Source organism: Nipponia nippon, unplaced genomic scaffold (assembly GCF_047370975.1).
Source record: "Nipponia nippon isolate SJK-2023a ecotype South Korea unplaced genomic scaffold, ASM4737097v1 scaffold_31, whole genome shotgun sequence".
NCBI classification, from domain to species: Eukaryota; Metazoa; Chordata; class Aves; order Pelecaniformes; family Threskiornithidae; genus Nipponia; species Nipponia nippon.
Window position 1 is genome coordinate 306,302 of NW_028262349.1, and position 22,114 is coordinate 328,415.

General features: G+C 51.9%; 1 protein-coding gene across 15 annotated transcripts; it reads right to left on the reverse strand.

Moving 5' to 3' along the window:
- Positions 1–1,544: 1,544 nt before the first annotated feature.
- Positions 1,545–19,845, reverse strand: MIER2 (MIER family member 2). Of its 15 annotated transcripts, none has more exons than XM_087769172.1 (14): positions 19,792–19,812; positions 14,956–15,043; positions 14,252–14,403; positions 13,365–13,550; positions 12,549–12,672; positions 11,782–11,891; positions 11,037–11,106; positions 9,303–9,469; positions 8,456–8,537; positions 8,258–8,352; positions 7,328–7,455; positions 6,172–6,308; positions 5,068–5,310; positions 1,545–3,352 (listed from the first exon to the last, which is right to left on the reverse strand). In XM_087769172.1, the coding sequence occupies exons 1-14, from the start codon at positions 19,798–19,800 to the stop codon at positions 3,336–3,338; spliced, it is 1,608 nt and encodes a 535-aa protein (XP_087625298.1). In that variant the 5' UTR covers positions 19,801–19,812; the 3' UTR covers positions 1,545–3,335. The 15 variants fall into 15 exon arrangements, 14 of the variants coding, with proteins under 14 accessions (XP_087625298.1, XP_087625297.1, XP_087625287.1 ...); XM_087769171.1 differs by having other exon boundaries at positions 1,546–3,467; XM_087769167.1 differs by adding an exon at positions 15,661–15,789 and having other exon boundaries at positions 1,553–5,310; positions 19,792–19,833.
- Between the last annotated feature and the right edge of the window lie 2,269 nt (positions 19,846–22,114).

Here is a 22,114-nt window from a genome sequence, read left to right on the forward strand (position 1 = left end):
AGCATGGGGCTCAGCAAGGACAGGATACGGCCCAGCGGGGTCATGCTGACCCGTGCTGTGGGTGCGTGGCTCCATGCTGGAGCAGGGCAGAGGGAGCAAGATAAGACAGCTGCTCCCCTGCCCGCGCAGCACGGCCTCACGGTGCGGGCGCCGCAGGCAGGACTTTGCCCCACACGGTGCCGTGGCTGTTGGATGGTGCCAGGGCGGCGGGAGCCACCCAGGAACAGCCCAGCCCGGGTGGACTGGCTGCCCTCAGCTCGGCCCCGCGGGGTTTGCTCAGCCTGTGCGGCGCTGGGCACTGGGCTCAGCCTTCCCGAGCAGGGCTCCACACGGGGCCCCGGCCAGCAAAGGGCCTTGCAGAGCCGTCTGGGGGCCAGCGACGCAGCCCTGGCTGCTGGGGGGGTCGTGGGGAGGCCTGGTGGCATTTGGGCCCCGTTTTCCACATTTCCTCCAGCTTCGCTTTCTGTGGAGTCCCACGGGACGCCGGTCCCGGCCTCTCCCAGCCCCAGGGTGGGCGCTGGGACCCCATCCCGGGGGTCTGCTGATGCCGCGCTCCGGGGGGAGAACGGGGACCCTTCCCCCGCCGCTGCCGGAGGTTTGCCCCCGTCTCTGCTGCCGCCCCCTCGCACAGAGGCCCACGGGAGGCGGACGGTGGCCTCCCGCGGGCCCGAGCCGGAGGAGCGGGGGCTGCTGGGGGCGGCCGAGCCCCTTCCCCGGGCCGCTGCAGCCGCAGGGGGGGCGCCCGTGCGGGGACCCCCTGCGGGGCGGCGCCGGTCCGCGGGCGCGGAGCGGGTCCCCGGCGCGGGGCTGCGGCCCCCTCTGCCGTCCAAGCGCCGCGGCTGCAGCGGCCGCGCCCCGGCCGGGGCCGCGCTCCTGCGGCCTGGAAGCGGGGAGGAAACAACCCCGAAGCCCGCGGGGTGCGGGAGCCTTCGGTGCGGTGCCCTGCTGATCTTACACCCGCGGGAACGTCCCTCGGGTCAGGCAGGGCCAAGAAAGGCATTTCGAAGGATGCGAGGGGCAGCGATCCACCCGAGGGCGTAGAGCGCTCCCACCCTTCCCGCCGCTCCTTAGGGCCTGGAAGGAAGCGGGGAACCCGCTCCGGTCCCTCGTGCTGTGCCCGCCACTGCACCCGGCCTCTGCTGGAGGGAGCCGGGGCCCGCAGGGCCGCAGCCGCTGACCGCCCTCCTCTTCTGCGGCGCAGGCAGAGCTGCGCCCCGGCCCTGCTCGGGGCCCCAGCAGCCGGGGGTGCGCTGCCGTAGGGCCGAGGGCCGCTCCGGGCCACTCTGCCCGCTCCCACCCGCGGCAGCACTGCAGCCTGCTGTTGGCCGAGCGGGTGTTTGCCCTCCCGGCTGAGCTGCCAGGAGAAATGCGGAGTGGGGAAGAGCTCCCAGCCAGAGGGGTGGGCTACCCCTCTCCTGCTGGTTTTCTGGGTGGCATTTTCCAGCTGCAAGCAAGGGAAGCGGGAGCCTGCATCCCATCCCGAGGCCCTGGGACAGAAGGTGAGAGCCAGGCAAGAGCTGGTGAACAGAATTTAAGGGGTTTCTGACAAAACAGAGGGGCTTTGTGGCGAGGAAGGAGCCTTCTTGTGGAAACATACAAGGCAGTTGCAGCAGGAACATTTCTCTCGCCTCCAGGATGTTATTTCTGGCTGAAGCCAGCGAGACGTGGATGGACCCCTGCCTCCCACTGCCACGGGCTCTCCGAAGGCTGCCAGGGTTTCAGAGGACTCAGGGCACCTGTAGGAGCAACAAACAACTCCCTCCCTTCCACACACAGCACCAGGAAGGAAAATTCAGCCGAGGAAGCCAGGCCTCCTCCCAGCTTGTGATGGCATCCCTGGTACAAGGCATGGGAAGGTGGGCAGGGTCAGGAACAGAGAAAAGAGGGACCCCGAGAACCATCCCCAGAGCCCCCAGGACAGGAGCCACAGGCAACTGGGGCAGCTCACGCACGCTGCGGCCACGGGGAGCACCTGCACCACCGACCTGGCCCTGGCCGGGTGGGCTGGAAGCACGAGCTCTTCACTGATCCCAGGGCAAAGATGCCCTCGCCAAGCAGAAGCAGCTGTGCTCAAGAGCAGGTCGAGTTCAGCTTCTGCACCAGGACCTCGGGGCTGTTCTGACAGGCAACCGTATTACCTAGGATGGGAGGACGTGACCCTGCAGGGCTCCAGGGTCACTACCTGGCCTGCCACCACCCGAGGACAGACCCGAGATCAGTGTTCAGCCACATACCCTGCCCTGGGTGTCCTCCCTCTTAGGGACCACGAGCATCTGCTGCCGACAGCTTCCCAAGTGCCACGCTGCACATACCACCCCTGCCCACAGAGCACTCGCCCAGGGTAGGAGAGGATCAGAAAGAAGAGGCAAGGACCCCTTTTCTGGCTTCTGCCATCACGGCGCACAGGACTGCATCAGTCTCAGTCTCCAAAAACATGGCAGGCTTCTGGCTCACTTTCAAATTAGGTTTTTAATTAAATAAATAACGTCGAGGGGTCTTCAAGGCAGTATCACTTCACAGTGTAGGGCTTGGGGGGGGAAAGGGGGGAAAGAGTCCAGCATTAGGAACGGCTCAAAGTGAATGTGCTTTGTAAGAAGGAAAAAGAAAACCCCAACAAAAAACCAAAACCAAACCTCCTCCCCAAGTGACTCCCCCTCCCTGTCCCAGCCCTTTCCACCCCTCTCCCTTAAAGTTATGTGGAAAAAGCGCCACACTCATGTTGAAAGACCCCATGCGAATCTGTAAACAACACTGAAGAACATAAATAAGAGACATTTTTGTCTCCCCCAGCCTCCCCTCTCCTTTCATTAGGGCTTGAAACAAACCAAAGAAAAAATGGTTTCAGGAAAACTAAGAATGTTCTTGGCTGATGGAGAGGAGATGCCAAGGCCTGGCCCTCCCTGGGAGGGCTGCCCGTGCTCTCACCCTGCCTCCTCTTCTCCTTTCAGCCAAGGAGCTTCCTCTCCCCCCCAGAAAAGGGGAATCACAGCCTGGGCAGTTCCACTATGGAGCGGGCACTCGTATTTGCTTTCCGTTTCCAGCAACTGGGGACCTCCGGTTACTGCGTCTGGTTGACAAAGCGATGCCTGGTCAAGGCAGCTGTGTGTGTCTGGAGCTCAGCACCTCTCAGCAGAGCTGGCTGGGGACCAAGGCAAACCCCTGCTAATGCACGCAAAATGGGTCCAGGGCTTGGAAGATGAGAGATAAGGTCTGATCCTGTCACCCTGCGAAGCTTCCTGATGCCGTCTCTGTGCTCCCACTGCAGGGCTGAGCACAACTTCACTAATGGCTTCCATCATCTTCCAAATCCACTGGCAGCAGAACCAACTGCAGGATCACAGCCCGAAGGCCTCTACCAAAACAAGCAAGAAACCTCAACCCAAACCCCTTCCCAAATGCAGAAAATGGCTGGGGGAAGGGAACATCTGCACCAGAGCCTTGCCCAGCAAGTCAGCAGACAGCATTCCCTGCATGGAAAAAAGGGGAATGAGAACATGTGGATTTAAGCCAGTAGCAAACCCCAGACCTGGAACACATTCAGGAAGCGAAGCAGCTCCGGACTCCAGCACACCCACAAACATGCCACTGCGGCTCTCTGCACAGCAGCTGGCCATCTCGCTGCCATGTGAGGCCACCCTCGTCACCTCCTCAAAACATTGCTAATGGCAGTGAAGACATACTTTCCTCTCAGAAAACAGAGAGCTGTTTTTGTGACGCAGAAAGGGGCAGGGCTGCCCAGGGACTGGTGTGCTCTCCTGCCTGGGACTCTGCTAGCACCAGCGTCCTAGACTTAGTACACTGGGAACTAAGCAACCTCCTCCTCCTCCCACAGCTAACAAATTGTTTGAACAAGCTGGGAAGTTACAGATGTTTTCATCTGCATTTTCCCCTTTTGTGCTGCAGCAGTCAGCAAGGATCAAGTCATTCACCGCCAGTAACAGAAGCGGCAGCACTGCACCACTCTGGGGCCAACGTTGCTTTGTGGGTCTAGAAACTCCCTGTACTCCCAGTAAAAGTTCTCCACAGCCCAGCACTGCAAGGGAAGGTGAAAAGGACTTAAGTGCACACAGTGCAACTGCACCACGCAGCATCCCTTTCCAAGGCCTGACGCTTCTGCCAAAGGGCTGTACCAGGCCACGTCCCACCGGCAGCTGGTGGTAGAGCAGGCAGGAAGACACGCAGAGCTGCGAGAGGTTTGAAACCCACGGTGTGCCTGCCTGTCATGACCCACAGCTCAGGAGTGCGGGATAGCTGTTGGGAGGGGAACGGGGAGAATGACTTCTGTTGAAACACACTATCTGTGGGTGAAGGGCCAAGACTCCTCATCTTACTTTGGCATCGCCATGCCCGTCTCTGCAGGCAAACTGGCCTGCAGCCCGGGCGGACTGTGCTCCCTGCGGATTTCCTAAGCTCTCGGACCTCCAGACTGCATCCTCCATCCCAGCCCCCGAAGTGCCGGTGATACACCCCTGTTCTCAAAGCACCTCTGCACTCAGACTGTCCCACTGGGGCCAAGGGACATTTCCCCTATCCCGAGGCAGGGACTCTCCAAACAGCCTGGCATTACCTGGGGTGACACGTGGTCAACGAAAGAGGGGGTGATGGACCCCCTCCCCCCCCCTAAAGCCAGCCACCAGCTTTGTGTGATTGTGTCAGAACACACTGGAGCAGAAAGGTGTTTGGTGTCACTGTAGCCTTGGATCAAGGAGGATGGAAAGACAGATTCTGACCAACAGCTCCAAACTGTCCCTACGGAACAGTGGAAGTTCCAGGATTTCACTCAGTCAGGTCAAAGTCCTTGCTGGGTTTGTGACAAGTTTGTGACTGGAGACTCTCACTGTGACAAAGGCTCTGACCGAGCCACAGGTGGTGCGCAAGCCTGATGAGCAGTCAGAAAACTATTTACATCTCCGATGCCAATGAGGCCAAAATCTGTGACCGATAAGGACACTTGCGCAGGGGCCACCACTGCCTCTGGGTCTCTGTCCAAATCCACAGGGCCAGCAATTAAAGGCAAACCCTCATTAATGTCTGCAGGGAGAGTGAAGTCCATGGTTATCGTCTCACCAGAGCTCCGCAATGTCTCCTGCTTCTCTGCTAGCCCTGGTCCTGCTGGCGGCAAAGCACAGAGCCCTGATTCTGAGGGGCTGACAGTGTGTCTTGTGCAGGAAGCTGAGATGGCGCCTGAGGACGTCTCCTCCGTGGGGTCGAAGGAACAATTTGTCTCCGAAGGAGTACTGCACTCGTAGCCCTGCCCCGATTCACTCATGCTGCCCAGGCTGCAGGCTGTGCTCTCCACGCTCAGGGGCTCTGCACACCACGAAGGAGGAAAATGCAGGAGATAGACAGACAGACAGACAGACAGGGAGGGAGGGAGGAAGAAAGGGTGGGGGACAGCAAGTGAAAGAAAGCTACAGTGAGTCCATAACATACAAAAAGCCAGAATCCAGTTCAATCCCACCTAATCACAACAGTATTTGTTTGATGGCAGAAATGTTTATTATAGCAACCAAGATCCCTGCCAGCATGTACTGAAGAAAGGCAAGATGCAGACAGCAGATGGGAGGCCATCAGTGTTTCTATGGAAATTAAAGGAAATCTCACAGAGACACTCCAAGATAAGCCAAATCCTAAGTCCTATCCCCTCATGCCGACAGCCCCTGGGAAGTGCCTACACAAAGCCCTCATCTGTGGCAGGACGGTGAAGGAATGAACCCATTTAGGGCTCCCTGTGAGTCTTCTCACGGCCAGCTCGCTCTGAAAGCAGTTTGCAGGTACAGCCTGACTTCTGGTGCCTTAAATCAGCCTCCAGAGGACTTGCCTGTGTCTAGCGTGTCTGTGTGTTAGTGCATTGGAAGCACCTAACTCAGGTGCCCAAAGTTAGTGCAAATACTTTTGCTTTGGGAATGACTTAGGCCGCCCCTCCAAGCCCAAAGCAGGAACAACTCTTTAAGTCACTACTAGTCAGCGTAGAGACAGACAAGTCTCCTTTGCTCACACCAAAGTCTGCCCAGGGCTGGTATTTGACACAGGACAATGAGTACACTGGCAAGGCATGGGGAGAAGAGCAACAGCTGGATAATGGCAACAGGAGAAAGGCAAAGGAGGGTCTGTGCTGCTGAATGAGGGAGACAAGTTATCCCCATGGCAGAGAGAAGAAAAGGAAGTTACCTGCGCTCTCTATTGCTATCTGATCTTGACCGAAGTGAGAATCCAGGCAGCTAGTTGCAGAGGGAATTGGTGGGGAGCTCCGAGAACGACTGGTATTTTCTACTTCACCCCCATCCAAGTCATTGTCGGTGTAATCCCTGTGGGGAAAGACAGATAGCACTGCCACCACCTGTTAAGCAGAGAGATGCAGGCAGGGAAAACAGTGACTGGGATTAAAACCCATCAACAAATAAAGCAACAGGACTGTAGAGACCTCACTAGAAGGAAAGTCCATCCCTTCTTGGTCTGCAGATCCCAGTTTAGATTCTGCACTGAGACGATCGCAGTTAACTCAGAGTGGCTAAGACCAGCCCACGATAAACCAGAATGGGCTCTGTAGCTTTCCAAAACAAAGAGCTCTGCCCCCCAGCTCTCTATGAGCCCCAGCCCCTTCCAAAGCAAAATAAATGGTCAAATCCTCTCCCCAGGGAACAGCCAGCTTCACAGAACGACTGCAGTAGGTTGTGACAATGTTAGTGTGCCAGCAAAGACCAAGTGATGGCAGAATATTTTCCCACCCTGGGAGGGACTTGAGATTTCAGGTATTTTCCTGTCTTGCATCAGAATTAAAAAAAAATTTAAGACATCATCTAATGCTTTTAATTGATTCAACTTAAATATTTCATTTTGACCTTTTAAAACATTTCAGTTTCAACCTTTCTGAAAAATATTTTCTGTAATTAGCATATATTTCAAAGTGAAGAATTTGCCTCAAAGGGGGGCAGCAGGGAAAGAAATGAATTCAGGCTCCAAAACACCAGAAATAGTGTATTTTTTAACTTAAAAAGTTCCCTTCCCAAAATCTCATTGAACTGAGTTATTTCCTTAGATCAGCCCTGAATCCCTGGACAGTAGTCTTAATTTTTGTGAATGCATTTGTCTGAAACAAAACAGTATTTTCTGACACAAGAAAGTCCACATCCAAGCAAATAATTACTTTATCTTCCCTCCCCACAGTGTTTATGTTGTGAGAATATCCAAGTGCATCCCTCCATGCTCCCACCCAAGAAACTTTCTAGAGCAGAAAGCGCAGTCTTTTAAGCGGAGGTGCTTTGCAGCAGGAATCTTCACTGGGAGGTTAATATTACTAATTTTAGTGTGAGAATATTCCACGCACGTGGCTCCAGGGTGGAGGACGTACTTCTTCCTTCCTAAACGAGTCTGCTGAGTGAAGTAGTCATAGCGCTCTGATTTTTTCCACATATAGTAATACTCCACACACTCGCCCACTGACCGGGTGCGGACCTGAGGAGAAACATCATAGTCAGAAAGCCATGCATCAAGATGCATCTCATGGAGCAAGGACTATTCTCCCATTTAATCAGCACAGAAAATTAAGTGCATTACAGTAATTTATATTGCTATGGACACATCTATGCTGCAGAACAGAAGCACATACTGAGATTTCCAAGGTGGTAATTGGCCAGAGAAAGAACTCCCCACAGTGCACAATTGTTCTTGCAGACCGCAGTGTACGTTCACACACGGCACATTCGCGCAGGACTTTCCTGCGCTTCCAGTAGCACACTTAACATCGAGAGAGTAAACCTGTATCCATTTTCACTGGCCAGCGTCAACATGCCCACAATTAATCAGCGGTAGAACTGGACTCTCTGGTTCTGCCAACTCCCAGCACAGCAGCATATGTCCTGGGGCCCAGCTCTCCCTACAACAGCATCTTTTGTTCTAGAGGACCCCAGGGGACTTTACAAAACATCCACATGCTTAACTCACTCATTCACAGAAGTACTGCAAGGGCTGAGAGTTTGGAAAGAACTTTTGAGACTCCAGAAAGGGCTAATCAGTAATTAACTGACATCACTCATGCAGGTCAGTGTTGTTTGTGACTTCTCCCACCTGGAAAATAAGGCAGAGCAGGGCAATGAACAGCCCATCACCTGCTAGCATGAGTCAACACAAAGCCTGGGATTGGAACTCAGCAGTCCTGAACTTCTTGCATTAGCCAAGGCTCAAAACATACCTCTGGTGCAAATGCACATGCCTTCCTCCCTTTGTCTTAGTGGGATGCAGGGGTGAGCATCCTTACCTTGTTTGCTTGGATAAGATGAAAGTTTTTCCCATGGACCCTGAAGCCATGTTCAAAGTTTCTACATTCTTCCTCACTCCAGGCACAAAGCTCATCTATAGCAGAAAGAAAGGGGAATTGGAAGAGATGTACAGAATCTAGAAAGGGTTACACGTGCCTTGACGTTTGGGGTAGAACCCAAATATGGGAGGTTCTCACCTCTGATAACCTTCACATTGAACCGTAACCTCCGCAGTGCCTCTTCTGCATTGAAATTGCATTTAACCAGTTCATACAAAGCCTAGGAAACAGAAGAAAATTACTGACAGCATGTACCTGAGCAACACACCACAAACCAACCTGCTGATGACTCACGTTTGTTTCGTAACACTTATTTTTCCCCAGAAGCCACTTTGCCACTAACCTCAGCTTGACCATCAGCATAGATTATTCCACTTTTCAAGGCACTGGATTACAAACCCTGGGACTGAAAAGACGCAGTTCTACCAGCAGCTCTGCAGATTACAGGTGTGCCTCTGTGTTCCTGCAGACTTACTGTGAGAATCTAACCAGGCTAGCTTAGAGTAAACAACTGTTCTGAAGTTTCTTAGCCAAATGTTTGATCTGCTGGCTTCAAAGAAGAATTAGACAATGCTACAGAGGACAGACCCAAAAGGATGTTCCTGCTGCAAGCTCTGGCTCCAAGAGTTTGGGATACTGGGAGAATACAGTCAAAACAGTACCCATTCTCTACTTGCCTAGTCTGTTAGATGCTTTCCACAAACATCTGTTACTGTGTTGGAAGAAAAGTACTAAGCTAGACAGGCCTGTGGTCTGATCCACTACAGCCTTTTCCTGTCTTCCCAACAGGAGCGTGAACGGCCTCCTGAGACTGCAGCTGAGAAGCTACCCTCACTTATGCATGAAGCAGGAGTAGAGGATCACTGGACTTAGGTCTCATTCTCTTTTAAGTGGGTCTCTCAGTCAGGATCTCTGTAGGAAACGTTGCACTATCATGCCAGCACCATGAGAGTATCTGCAGGCTGCAAGAAGCCCCCACGCTTACCTGTTCATTGTCCTTCACCATCTCTCCTTCTGGCAGGCTGCTGCTAGAGAGCTCATCCCATCGCCGCTTCACTGCACGGTATAGGAACTCTTCAACCTCTCTCTCAGGGAGTATGTTTGGGTCCCAAAGCAGCTGATCTTCATTCTCATAGGCTAACAGAAAAAGCACTGAAATAAGCTAATCAAACAGAGAATTCTGCTGCTTTTGAGAAACAGTCTGCATTTATGTGCATGGGAGAGACAGAAGGAGGGAGGAAATCTTTGCTTGGTACTCCAACCCAGCACTAGAGATGACAACTCTCTCTGTGAAGGTACTGCACTTTCCCCTCTCGATTCTGGAGGCAGATATGCTTAATACTCTTTATACCCCTTTTAGAGCCCTAAGCACAGGCTCGGCTTGCTTCCACTTCTTCAGAAGGGTTGGTTGACAAGGTTTTTGTTACCACATTCTCAGAGGTTCTTCCTTTGATTCATTAATCCTGGCAACTTAAAAACCCATAGGTTCTAAGGTGTCTTTTCCAGCACACAGTAAACAAAAGGAGTGGGAGGCGAAGGCAGCTTTGAGCTACAACCATGGCCCAGGCTCAAGACCCTCTCCCTGTCCTAGACGCAAAACTAAGCAGCTGCAAGGCTGTCCCTCCCCTGTGATCGCTTGTAATGCTCCTCCATGAGCTGCTCCACCCACACAGAATAGCAGGAGCACACTGCATCACTAAGTAATTCTTGCCCCTTTCAGCTTTCAAGGCTCTTAGTCCACAAGAACACGGCACACAACAACGCAGAGATGTTTAATAACAGCACAGAGGAAAGCAAGAAGAAAGACTCTGCAATAAAAAACAACCAGAAATATTGAGATTTTTCTATTCAGATAAAAACATTAGAACCCTCTGTACTTAACTCATTTCTAGAGGCAAAGGAACCAACTCTTCTGCCCTGTAGAATCACTAAAATCAGGTCAGAGGCACTATAGACAGGGCATAAAAGACCCCATCAAGATCTACTGTCAGTTTCCTTTCATTTCACACTGATGCGGACATACAGGTTATGGAAAACACCCACTAAATCGTGGGCTTCAATACAGAAGGCTGAGAGCACTGATAAAATAACAGTGAAAAGTTCCGAGAACTATATTGGGTAAATCTGAAATAGTACTTGCAAAACTGATAACTTCTATCTCCTAATTTGCTCAGAGTCTGTTAGGATAAAAGAACTAGGGAGGAAGCAAGTAATTTCTAAAGACATGGCTTTCTGTTAGCTATCTTGTTCAGAAACTCAACAAGCTGGTGCTAGTATTGCAGTAGTTATTAGGTGTAATCTGCAAATCAAGGCACCTCCATCTACTCTGCAGACATCCTATCAAACTGGAAACTGATCAGCTCCAGGCAGTACTGAATGAAAATAACTCCGGCTACTTAAGGAGGACGTTAGAGAAAAGTAAATTAGAATATCTTCAGAAGGGTATTCCTACTCTTTGGCTATAGCTGAGACCCCCTCCTCCAAACCTGTCACACCAACCCAGTTTTCACTGAGCTTCTTAGCTTCTGTAGCTGTGTTACTGGCCCTATTCAAACAGGCTACTTTAAAGCTAGCTCAGGCACAGCTGTAAATTTTGGTGTCAGCACTGAGAGGTGCCAAACCTAGAGACACAGAACAGAACTGGTGAACCAGGGCCCCATCAGATGCCCGGGCCAGCAGCCCTACATCCAAACAAGGTACATAAAGCATGTTGCCTTACCTTTTTCACCATGCCTGTTTAAGTGGAGGATGGGAACAGTGGCTTGGTACTGAGGCCCAACCATGATCTCCTGAAATATCACCACAGAGAAGTGGGTAAATTGAAATGGAAAACGCTCCACGTAGGCACTGAGGCGTACTTCATGATTTAGGGACTATGACACCACGAGGGCGATTTATGTATCGCTAGTCCCCACTGTCACTATTATTTCTAGGGAACCCTGACTATTTTATAGGGTAACTAAAAAGATTTACTACCAACCAGATGATACTTTGGGGACCTTAGGCATTTACATAGTTTTAATGTTAAAGATATATGGCAAGCAGCTAAGGCTGGAGATAAAGAAATGCAGAAGCTCTCCTGCAACCTTCACAACCAGGATGAATTTGGAAGTCTGCTCCTCTCTTTCGTGTGATGGTTCCCCCTCAGTAAATCCTGTTGGGAATATTGGACAGCATTTCACCTTTATAGGGCTACAGGCTGCAGTTTTAATTTACCAAGGCACAACAGCACTTTCCATATCTGAAGCAGAAGATAATTTCAGATACAGGTTCCAAGATTGTATTAAAAAACCTCTTGTAACCCATATCAGCCACCTCCTTCCACAAAACGCAAGGTGCTGAGCAAAAGAAAATAAAAGAAATAAAATGTCTTGAGGAAATATCACAGTGCTTTGGTGTCATGCTTTCCTTGGACTCAGGCGCATTGTGTTAGCTCCCCTTCCCAGTGCACTCAGATCATTTACCTTCTTACACTCATTGGATGGGATGGAATCCTCCTCTGAATCCTCAGCCATGGAGGAAGCACATGGAGATGAACAGGGCTCTTTGTCTTCATCAGCAAGGAAGTTGTTTGCTTTGTGGGAAAGGAAAAGATCTGTAGTTATGATTTTTTTTCTCTGTTGCTCTATGTTCCCTCTCCTTCCCTTCATTTTCTGTCCTAAAGCTACTTTCAGCATGCTCCTCAGCAACAACTTACCTGTATTTTAATTTTCTCCTTTTAAATAAAAGGATTTGCACACTTGCCACACGGGTGGTGCCGACCAACCCGGGTTGCTCAGACTCCTTCGTTTTGCAGGCTAGCAGAAGGAATAAGGTCACTTTACCCTGAGTCTCTCATGCACTTTGGCTTCCTGTGTATTCCGATATTTAGGAACTGCCACAATATGTCACACCACTAGTACTACTGAATTTATTCACTTCTAGAGATGACAGATCAGGTACTGATCTTTCAGACTGCAATTACAGCAGGTAGCAAAACAATTCTCACTTTGTTATGAGTTACAGCTAAAGAAAATTCTCTCTTCATCCCACTGCTCATCTATGCTCTATCATGTCCTAACAGATGCTCAGTAACACCACTGGCACTCAGGTTTATTTGCAGCCCCCAGAAGGAAAGTGGAAAAAATGATGTCAGGAAACTTAGTGACAAAATAAAGAAAAAACATTCTTGCCCTATTCTGCACATCACATCTAAGTAAAAGCCAATTACTTAGAAATTAGTGACACATACAGCCAGGCTGGTTTGGGAATAGGTCCGATGCATCGTGGGACGTGACGGATGGAGTCAGATCATCAGCTGAAGACTGCGTCTCCTCCTCTTCTTCCCCTGAAAGCAAATCCTTCGCTATTTGTTCCTTTTAACAACAACAAGAAAGTGAAAAATATTTTTAAATTAAAAAAAAAAAAAAAGTGTGTGGGTGTGAGGCCTAGAGTAAAGTATTTCTGGCCAAAGATGGCCACATCCACAGATCTCCTCACCCTCCCATAGTTTCTCCAAAGTCAGATTCCCTCTCGCACTCCCCACCACCCCTAGATTATCTTCCCTAGAAGCACTTCTGCAAGTGCCAAGAGTGGCTTCCTATGGAAGCCAGAAAGAGAACAAGCAAGTGGCCCTTTCTGTAGAGCTCCACCCAGAGCAAGTATCTCAAAGATCCTGGAAGGAGAACAAAAAAAAAAAAAAAAAAGCTTTCTACAGACTTTAGCTAGAACAGGAGGAGTCGTATCTTCAGCTGGGAAGATACAAACCTCCCCTGACTCTCCACAGATCCACATCTATATATAAAGACTTGCAACCCAAGTTCCACAAAGCATTTTTACAGTGTTCTTTTTAAAACAGTTATCCTTTCTCCAGTCTCCTGTAAACTCTTTAAATTCAATTTCTGCACCTGGTGTTCCTCGCTGGGACACCAGAACTAGGCAGGCCCCTTCCCCCGGCATCAGCCAAATCCCACCTGAAAAGAGCTACTAGGCACCTCAAGCTCCAAGACAGTACAGTAACCTACAGCACAGGCTAATAGCATACACCCAAGCAGACAGCTACTCTTACCTTATCCAGAGTCATATCTGGGAGATTTGGAGTAATATCATTGCTCTCACTGTCCTGCTCCGAGATGGGATCAGATGCCTCATAGCCATAAAGTGCAAGCAGCTCCTCAAATGGCATTTCACTGCTCTGAGCAAGAGGAGGACAAAGCTTCATCAGGAATGGAACAATCACCGAGTACAACACCAGCTGTAGTGAACACAGAGATATGCAGAGGCAGTCAAGGCAGCTCTGCTCTTCTGGGGGCTCTGAACTGCCTCAGGTAACACTGCGTAACGAAGGAGGCACAGTCTATCAGGATCCACCATAATCTGTTCTTCTCAAAGGTATAGAGAAGCCAGGAACTTTCACCCCAAAGCAATACAGTCAAGGGCATTTTAAAAATATACTTATTTTTTATACTAGATTTCATGCTGGTGAAGGGATGCCAGACAGCAGAACCGTATTTATACTGAGGAAGGGAAAGAGCAAATCCCTATATTAGTCTTGTGCCTGACCTGAAGAGAGTCTCTATCACCCAGAACACGCTTGGTGTTCCACTGAGAGCTTTGTGGGACGACGTCATCTCATCTTTGTGGTTCCTCCACTGTGAAATGGACATACACCCAACAGCTGATGGCTCTTCAGCAAGGTGAGCGAAGACCACCTTGTCAGAGTGGCTACTTGGCAGGGGAAGACTCCAAAGTTTACTGCTGCCACCTGTTGTCAAAACCATTCTTTCCTATCCAAATGCAAACCTAAGACTCGTTGATACCTGGACCTAAATACAGCACACTGCCAGCTGAGCAAGCAAGTCAGAGTTTCACACAAAGATCTTTGGTACCAGTACTGTAAAATCAAACAAGAAAATCCAGCAGGTAATTTCCCTTCCCCTCCCTTGCTGCCTTTACCTGAGAGGCACTGAAGCTCTTCTCCAGCTCTTCTAAAGATTTCTGCTTCTCCTGAGCATCATCATCTTCTTCCCTTTCTTCCCGTACACCATAGTTCTGTGAAAGGATCTCTGCTAGGTTCAATCGATGATCAGCTGAGCCCATTGACACAACTGCAGGGATTAGAAGAAGTTGGGATACTAGCACCACCCTGGACCAAATCTTCAGATGCAACAAAGCTTGGGATGACCCCCTCTTGTGTGTACAGCCACGATAAGCCAGAGGAAGAGATTAGGTAGAAAGGAGTGAGAGGGGCCAGGGAACACAACTGAAAGAAGTCACTCTGTGAGCGCTAAATTGCAAAGCCTGGTTCTCGGCACATTCAAGTCCCACAACTGACTGAAAGCTGAATCTGAAGGTTTTCTGAGTATTTATGTGTCTCTCCTGACTGGATTCGCTAATCTCGTAACATGTGAATGCACACTGCAGCCTTTCCTTCGTCCGAGGTATTTTTAGGATAATTACCCCTTATTGCAAGAATGGGCAAAAGGACATTTGTAGAAGCTTTGGCATCTTTAAGACTTTCCTCCTCTGTCAAATGGCATGGGAATCAACCAACAGGTTTGGACGATGTTGGAAGAAGGGAACAGACAGGCTGATCACAGGAGCCTTGTTTCTTCTGGAAACCAGACCAACAAACAGAAGCATACTTAAACTGTGGCTACCTGCTGCACTCTGAAGGCCAGGCTCTCCAGGACATAGACTGTGAGCTGGGTATGGCACCACCCTCGGACTCTGCCTGCCAACCGAGGCCTTCAAGAAAAGAGAAAAATATGGCTGAGACACCTCTTCTTAAAAACCTCCAGCCACTTAACCCCACCAGCAAATGCAATTAATTTAATTTCAAAGCAGAAGTTAACAAAAACCACACAGGGTAGCATTAGAAACTGTGCTGTGCAAAAAGAGCTCTAGTCAAGTGTATTTAACAGCTCTTCCAGGCCTCCTCTCCTCCGAATTCATCACCTTCCCCTCAGTCTCTAACTGCATATGGCGGTGTTTCTGTTTTATCTTTTTTATCTTCAGCACTCCACTAATTATTTATCCTCTCACCAGTTTAAGACCTCAGATCCTTATGGCTTACATTTTCACATAAAAAAAGGATTTTGACCCGAAGCCATTATTCTAAATACACGCATCGTGCTTGTTTGAACACAGCATTTTTATGAACTGACCCACTCTTTGGAGAGGCAATCAGAAGCAGCCGGCCACAACACGCTGGCTTCTCCATAATGCCTCACCGCATCCAGAAGGCTCAGAGGGGTGAGCAAAGAAATTTAGAGCTGAGCAGGCAGCAAAGGAGTCTGGTAGGACTGCGAGTGGCACTGGTGAGGTGGGAAAGGGTGAGACAGGTAGACACCGAGAACAGGCACCTGCTTTCTGGCATTCAGTGCTCGGTCAGAAGTTCAGGCAGCAGTATGGGCTGAGGCCTGGAAAACAACCCAGAACATCTGCTGCTCCTTGGGCTGCTGTACATGGAAATGCTGTTCATCAAGTTCAGCCTAGGTAGGGAGCAAGCAGGTAATTAACCAATGCCTTTGGGTGACTGAGAGCATCCGACTGTGGAAGAAAATCATAGTGTCAGTCCCCCAGTCACCAATGACATCTTTTTATGATCCTCAGCCATTAATAATCTCAGCTGTGCACCATCACTCCTCACTTACTCAGTGCGAGCCAGGACATCTACAATGCTTCAGTACGAGGCTCTTACAACTTATTTAAGAAAACATAGTACAGCTTCACATCAAAATTCAGCCTGTAACAATAGAGCAAAGTATACACCAAAAAAGCCGCCCTAGATTTTGGGTTCCGAGTTAGTGCCTTCAGGTATTAACACACACATTGCAAATTCCGTAACGACTAGAGAGGCAGCTATTTTCTAGGTATAATTACCACTAAGATAACGGTTGGCCTGGAAGGCAGCAGAAGATATTGCCATATGAGAGAAGGACCGAGAGGGAGGAAGGGAAAGGATCTGTGAAGCAGCTGTGGAATTCTTGCTCCTTCCTCTACCAGGACCGGTGAAAAGAGGATGCCTCTAGTCCAACTGGAGCACACACAGTGTGCTGCAATTCACCATCCCCGAGTGTCTGATTATTAGCAGCAAGATAACCCCACTGGAGACCACTTTGTCTGGCTGCAGGCAGAGCCCAGAGACTGTGCGCACTAAAAGAAAAGGGAGGAGTTTATGGGATAATGAAAGGAGAAGGGGACAGAAAGGATTCGGACAGCCTCCATTTTGAGGATGGTCATACCGGGAAACGGCTTCGTAACTCAGCAAAGTGTCAATGCCCCTTTGTTGGGCCTTGCTGGAATGTGACCAAGTACAAAACACTCTTGGGTAAATGCTTCCAAGCAAACAACCCTGGTTTCATGAAAAGGATAAGGGTGAGGTCTACACTTGCTCCCTCTAGTCTTGAGTGATTTGCAGAACTCTCCTTCCTGAGACAATGATCTATATATCGATTGTGCCTCCTTCGCGTGGGGATCAATAAGGAGCTGCATGCAAAGGATTTTGAAAACAAAGACTGAAACTGTTAGCAGTGGATGGGCTGGCTTGAAAAGATGTCAAGAATACTTCAGCAACAATGAGATCTTATATTAATGATCAGGTGCTGAAATGAAGAGTAATAGTCAGTACAACAGGAAGACAATTCAGTAACTTATCACAAGTTTATTTCCCCAAAGCAGTAACATAGCATTAGAGCAAGTGGGAACTGCTGTGAGCTGGAGTCACCATAAAATAACTAGCACTGCTGTGTTTGGGCTGACAAAAGAAGAAACAAGTGACAGACAAAGCAAATGGCCCATTCCACACCCAAATTTAAACATGTGCGAAACCGAATTATCCCTCAGATTATTTACAAATCCAGAAGACCACAGAAACAAGAGTCAAAGTCAAAGGAGTAGGGGAGAAAGGCAGGTCTGGCTTAAATATGTAAATGACGACAGAGGGAATATTCCCGATTACACTGATTGCTGATGCCACGTGATGTGGAGTTATTTCATTTGAAGGTGAAGTAGCTGTAGTCTGACACTTCAAATCCAAATGTCACAGAGGAGGCAGAAAATCCAACAGCATTGCATGCGTCAGAAAGACAGCAGCAACACTGAGATGCTACCAGATATCTCCAGACCAAGAATGGTTCTTGGCCAAGGTGTAGATGCTCCTGTTGCTGGTGACAGTTTTGGTCACCATGAAAGGTTGCAGTGGTGAACTCCATTTATTTTGACAGTGCAGCATGATGCTAGAAAATGGCTCCTACATCCATCGGCCATTTAATCGCAGCGGGGGAAAAGGGAGATTGAATTCCTTTAATCTCGCTTTAAGTTTCCCAGAAGCTGCTTTCCTTCCACTAGTCTCTGCTTCTCAGGCATAAGAATAACTCTCCTCTCAAAAGTTACACAGCGGTTGACCAATTACTCACTCCCGTGTTTGTATTTCTGGATGACTCCAGCACTCCCTCCTTAATTCTGGACTCAAGGTTTTGAGCACATGGAACAAAGCAACAGCCACGTTTTAGAAAACACAGGCAGAGGAAGAGCCTGAGCTGTTTGCACTGACAAAGCTGTTTTCCAGTGCAAGGCAGATTGTTTGTCCAGACAACTACCAGAGAAAACCCTTCAGGCTGAAACCACTCTTGCAAGAAAGCGAGGAAAAAGAAGGAAAGTTTCCCTTTCCAGTGTTACTACTTTAATAACTAATGCGGTTTCCTGAGCTAGCTTAACACGTATTTCAGACTCAGTGAGAGAAGTGTTCCTTGTTCCTTTGCCTTGTCCGCACGACTCGACATGGGTCCGTTCTCTATGAACTCCAGCTGTAGCCAGAGGGAAGTGGTATGGATGGAAACGGATTCACCCTGTAAGCTATGGACCTGAAAGAGCAAAAAATGAACAGAGGACAAGACACACAGATAATCTCCTGCACTGCTCAGGAAAATCAGTGCCCAAATCACATGCTGTTGCAATGTCACAGCAGAGATACTCCTCGGTTCAAACCTCTTCTGTGAGACAGTGACAGCTCCTGGATCTCCCCAAGACAGAGACCTCTGTGCACAATGGCAATGTGGTGCAGTGTGCCAGGGCAGCACTTCAGCATGTCACATCAGCCCAACAACGTGCCGAAGTAACGCTTCGGCACAGATGAATGCAGCACACTTCATGCTCCACCAAAGGCGGCAGCGAAGACCAAACCATTCTGGCTGGGACGGCAGGCAGGCCAGATGGCACCTTCCTCAGGCAAAACGCTGAAATACCCTGAAAGCAAGGCCCTGCCGTCAAACAGAAGTTGCTTCAGCTAGTGGTGTTCTGAGATCCTGTGGCAGAGCAGCCAGCTACCTCAGTGTCTTCCCAGCGTCCTTTTCCCACATCGTGGTCACCACAAGCATCTTGTGATGGAAATGAAGCGTGGATGTGCCGCGACAACCATTACGACAGAACGGGGATATTTCAAGGATGTGTCAAGACCCAACAGGGAATGGAATCACCAACCATAAGTGTGGTGGAACGATGGCAGTAACATTTCAGCACGACACGCCAAGACAAACATGGTATCGCAATGGAAGAGGCAGCAGGGGCGTCCCGACCCAGCACCAGAGCAGAAGCCTCCCTCACCTGCCAGCTTCCTCGGCAGGGCAGTTCTCCTGCTCCCAGCCGAACTGTTCCCGCTGCGTTCCTCAGTCCTCTGCCATTCCCACATTCCCAGCCTCCATGCTCTCCCGCTGCTCAGGCCCTGTCGCTCACCTCCAGCTTTTGCGAGCCCCTTTCCAGCAGCTCTGCACCCCTCTGATCCCAGCTCCCCAGCGACCCCAATGCTGTCAGACCCTGCTGTGCTAAAGCCTCGGGGGCTCCAGCTTCGCTCTCTGCCGCCGCACCTCTCTGCCAGCCTTCCGGACCCTCGCTGCCCCGCGGTGGAAGCACTCCTCGCTGGGCCACGGGCCCAGGTACAGCGGCCGCGGTCCAGCCCCGGCCGCGCCACCCGGCCCAGCCCCGGCCGCTCAGGCGGGTCCCCGGGCCCAATGCCCCTTCAAGCGCTTCTCCCGTGCCCCTCTCCCGGAGGTCCGGCCACGAGCCCTCCGCCGCGGGCGGCCCCGCTGCTGCCTCCCCCGGCGCCGGCGGGAGGGCAGAGCCGGCGCCGCTCCCCGGGCTTGGGCGCTGCCCCGCCGCCCGCCCCAGCTCTCCCGCCGGGTCCCGCCCAGGCACCCCTTCCCCTGCCACCCCCGCAGGTCCCCCCGGCCCCAGGCCCCAGGCCCGCCCCCCGCACCTCGGCCCGCTGCCGCCCGGGGCCCCGGCGCCGCTCGGCCCAAGTGCCCCCGCCCCGGCGGGCCCCGCTCCGGCGGCCCGCGCCGCCCCGTCCACCCCGCGGCCGAAGGACCCCGGCCCTGGGTGGCCCCGGGCTGCCGGGGCTCGGAGAGCCCCCGGTGTCCCCGCCCGGCCGGGGGAGGCGGGAGGCCCCAGGCCAGGCCCGGCCCGGCCCGGCGCGACCCCGGCGGCGGCTCACTCACCTCCGCCATGGCCGAGCGCGAGCAGCGCGGGGGGGGGGCGCGGGGCCCCGGATGCGGCGGCGGCCGCTCATTGGCTGCGGCGCCGCGAGGGCGGGGGAGCGCCGGGGGCGGGGCGGGGCGGGGCCGGGGTCAGGGGGCGGGGTCAGGGGCGCCGGCGGCGGCGGGGCCCGGGCTGGGGCCGGGCCGGGCCGCGGCCTTTCGCCCGCGGTCGGAGGCGCCGCTGAGGGCCGCTCCCGGGAACCCGGCGCCGTTCGGGCCGAGCGCCGCTGCCGCCACCTCCCGGGGACGCCCCCGTGAACCGGCGTGGAGAGGAGGGGAGGCCGCCAGGCCATGAGCCGCCACGCCAGGCCACGAACCCGCCGTCAGACCCGCTCCGGGGTCCTTGTGAAGGGCCCGCAGAGCCCGAGCAAGTGAACACACGGGGACGGGGCGGCCAGCGGCACACAGAGCCCGGACCCCGCGCTGGGCCGCGGTCGCTGCAGGGAGGAGGTGCTCGCCCTCGGCGATGCCTGCGTGCGCGCCCGTGTCCCTGCGAACCGCCGGCGCTGGGCCCCTTCCGCCGGCCGTGGCGGGGGGGTGTACGAGGCCTGGAGAGAGCCCGCAGCCCCCCCGTGCTGAGCCGCGCTGGGGGCAGCCTCAAACCGGGTCATGGGACAGAGATACGCCGGGGACCGTGCGTGTCAGGGGCTAAAGCAGCGCTCCCAGCCGCAACCTGCACTTTTTAAACGCCAAAGTTAATGGATCACAAAGGTTGAGTCTGCAGGAAGCAAACCTTCCGTGACTCTTGCTGAGCCACTTGTTGATAAAAAGTCACCGCGTCTCATTTAGCAGTCACAGAAGAGGGGAATCGGGGTAGGAGCCCAGGAGCGGTCCCTGCCTTGCAAGGACCAAAATGTAAACGCTATTTTGTGGTTCCTTGCTGTGGCTGCGCTTGGAGAACACCAGAGATGCACGTATGGAAGCTGCTTGATGGGTCTTCTCAGTTCTGTTTAACTGACGACGAGCCACACGATTGCAGAGCATGAGCCTCCAGTGCGCTTTGTTCTCCTTTAATGCCGCACATCTCCAGGACTTCCTGTAGCAAACCACCCTGCCAGGGGACCCTTCCATCCCTCAGGGACCTGCAGCTGCAGCCAGTGGGCCAGCACTTTTCTCAGGGTGTGCATTAATGAGCTGCCAATGCAATTGGCAGGACACGCAGCTGCATTAGCCACCAGATCTCACCATTTGATCGTGTCCGGTAGATCATCATTGAGCTCAAGCCGATGCCTCTCAGGCTGTGACCAGATCTGCCTCTGACAGCAGCGATCCAGCTGCAGAACTGTGCCCGTGGAGGTTTTCTTAGTGCTTAGTCATTAGGAGTAGCCTCCGCACCCGGCACCCTGGCAACTTGCTCTGTGTTGGGCTTCACTCACACTTTTGAGCTCAGGAAGCAAAGTGTTATCAAGTGCTTCGGAAGTGGTGGTGGCCCTTAAGCTGAGAACCAGAGCACTTCAACAGGCCTTTATTCCTTCGCACAGATCTGTTGAGCTCTTCTCAAGGACTAACAGATTGCAGATGCTGTTTATTGAATTAAAAAAATAACCTTGTCTCTAGCTTTCAGAGAAACGTCTACAAAAACTGCTTTCTGCCTTGCTCCCAACAGTGCATCCAGGTGTTTTGTCACCATAAAAACCAGAAAGGCCTGGGTTTGGGGTCAAGATCCGGGGAGAGTGAACTATTCCGCGGCATGAATTTTCAGGCCCTCTGCCTGTTTGCAATTTGCTCCAGGAGCCGTCTTTGCTGGTCTGCTGCCTATCCAGCGTGATCTGGGAAGCGGTTCAGGCAGCCCATGGGACTGGTTATCCACAAGTCTCTGTGCCCATCCCGCAGACACTCGGTATCCAAACTGCAGGCTGACTGCGCAGGGCAGGCTGCAGGCTCTTGTGTGAATTCATGTTCGCACTTTGATATTAGCTTTCCCTTGGTCTCGCAAAGCAAGTGTTGCTCTCCTGAATGTTTGGAAGGAAGCACTCATTGCAGCAAATTTCTTTTAATTCTTCATGACAATTGCCCAGCTCTACTCATTATTTGAGTGCTGCTCCAGGAGCTCAGCTCTACTGACCTGGAGCAATGTCTGTGCCAACTTCTGCTGCTCTGTTTAATGATTGCAGTGACAACTGCCAGGCTGAGTCTCTCCAAGCAGCTGCACTTCCCTGAGGGAGTGGTGAAACACTTTTCAGTAGACACTTCCATTGCCCAGTATGTTAATGTCTGTCCTCAGAATTACCAGGTGCAGTGATTCTCCATCCTGCAGCCACCACCAGACTCTGAAGCCAGCACT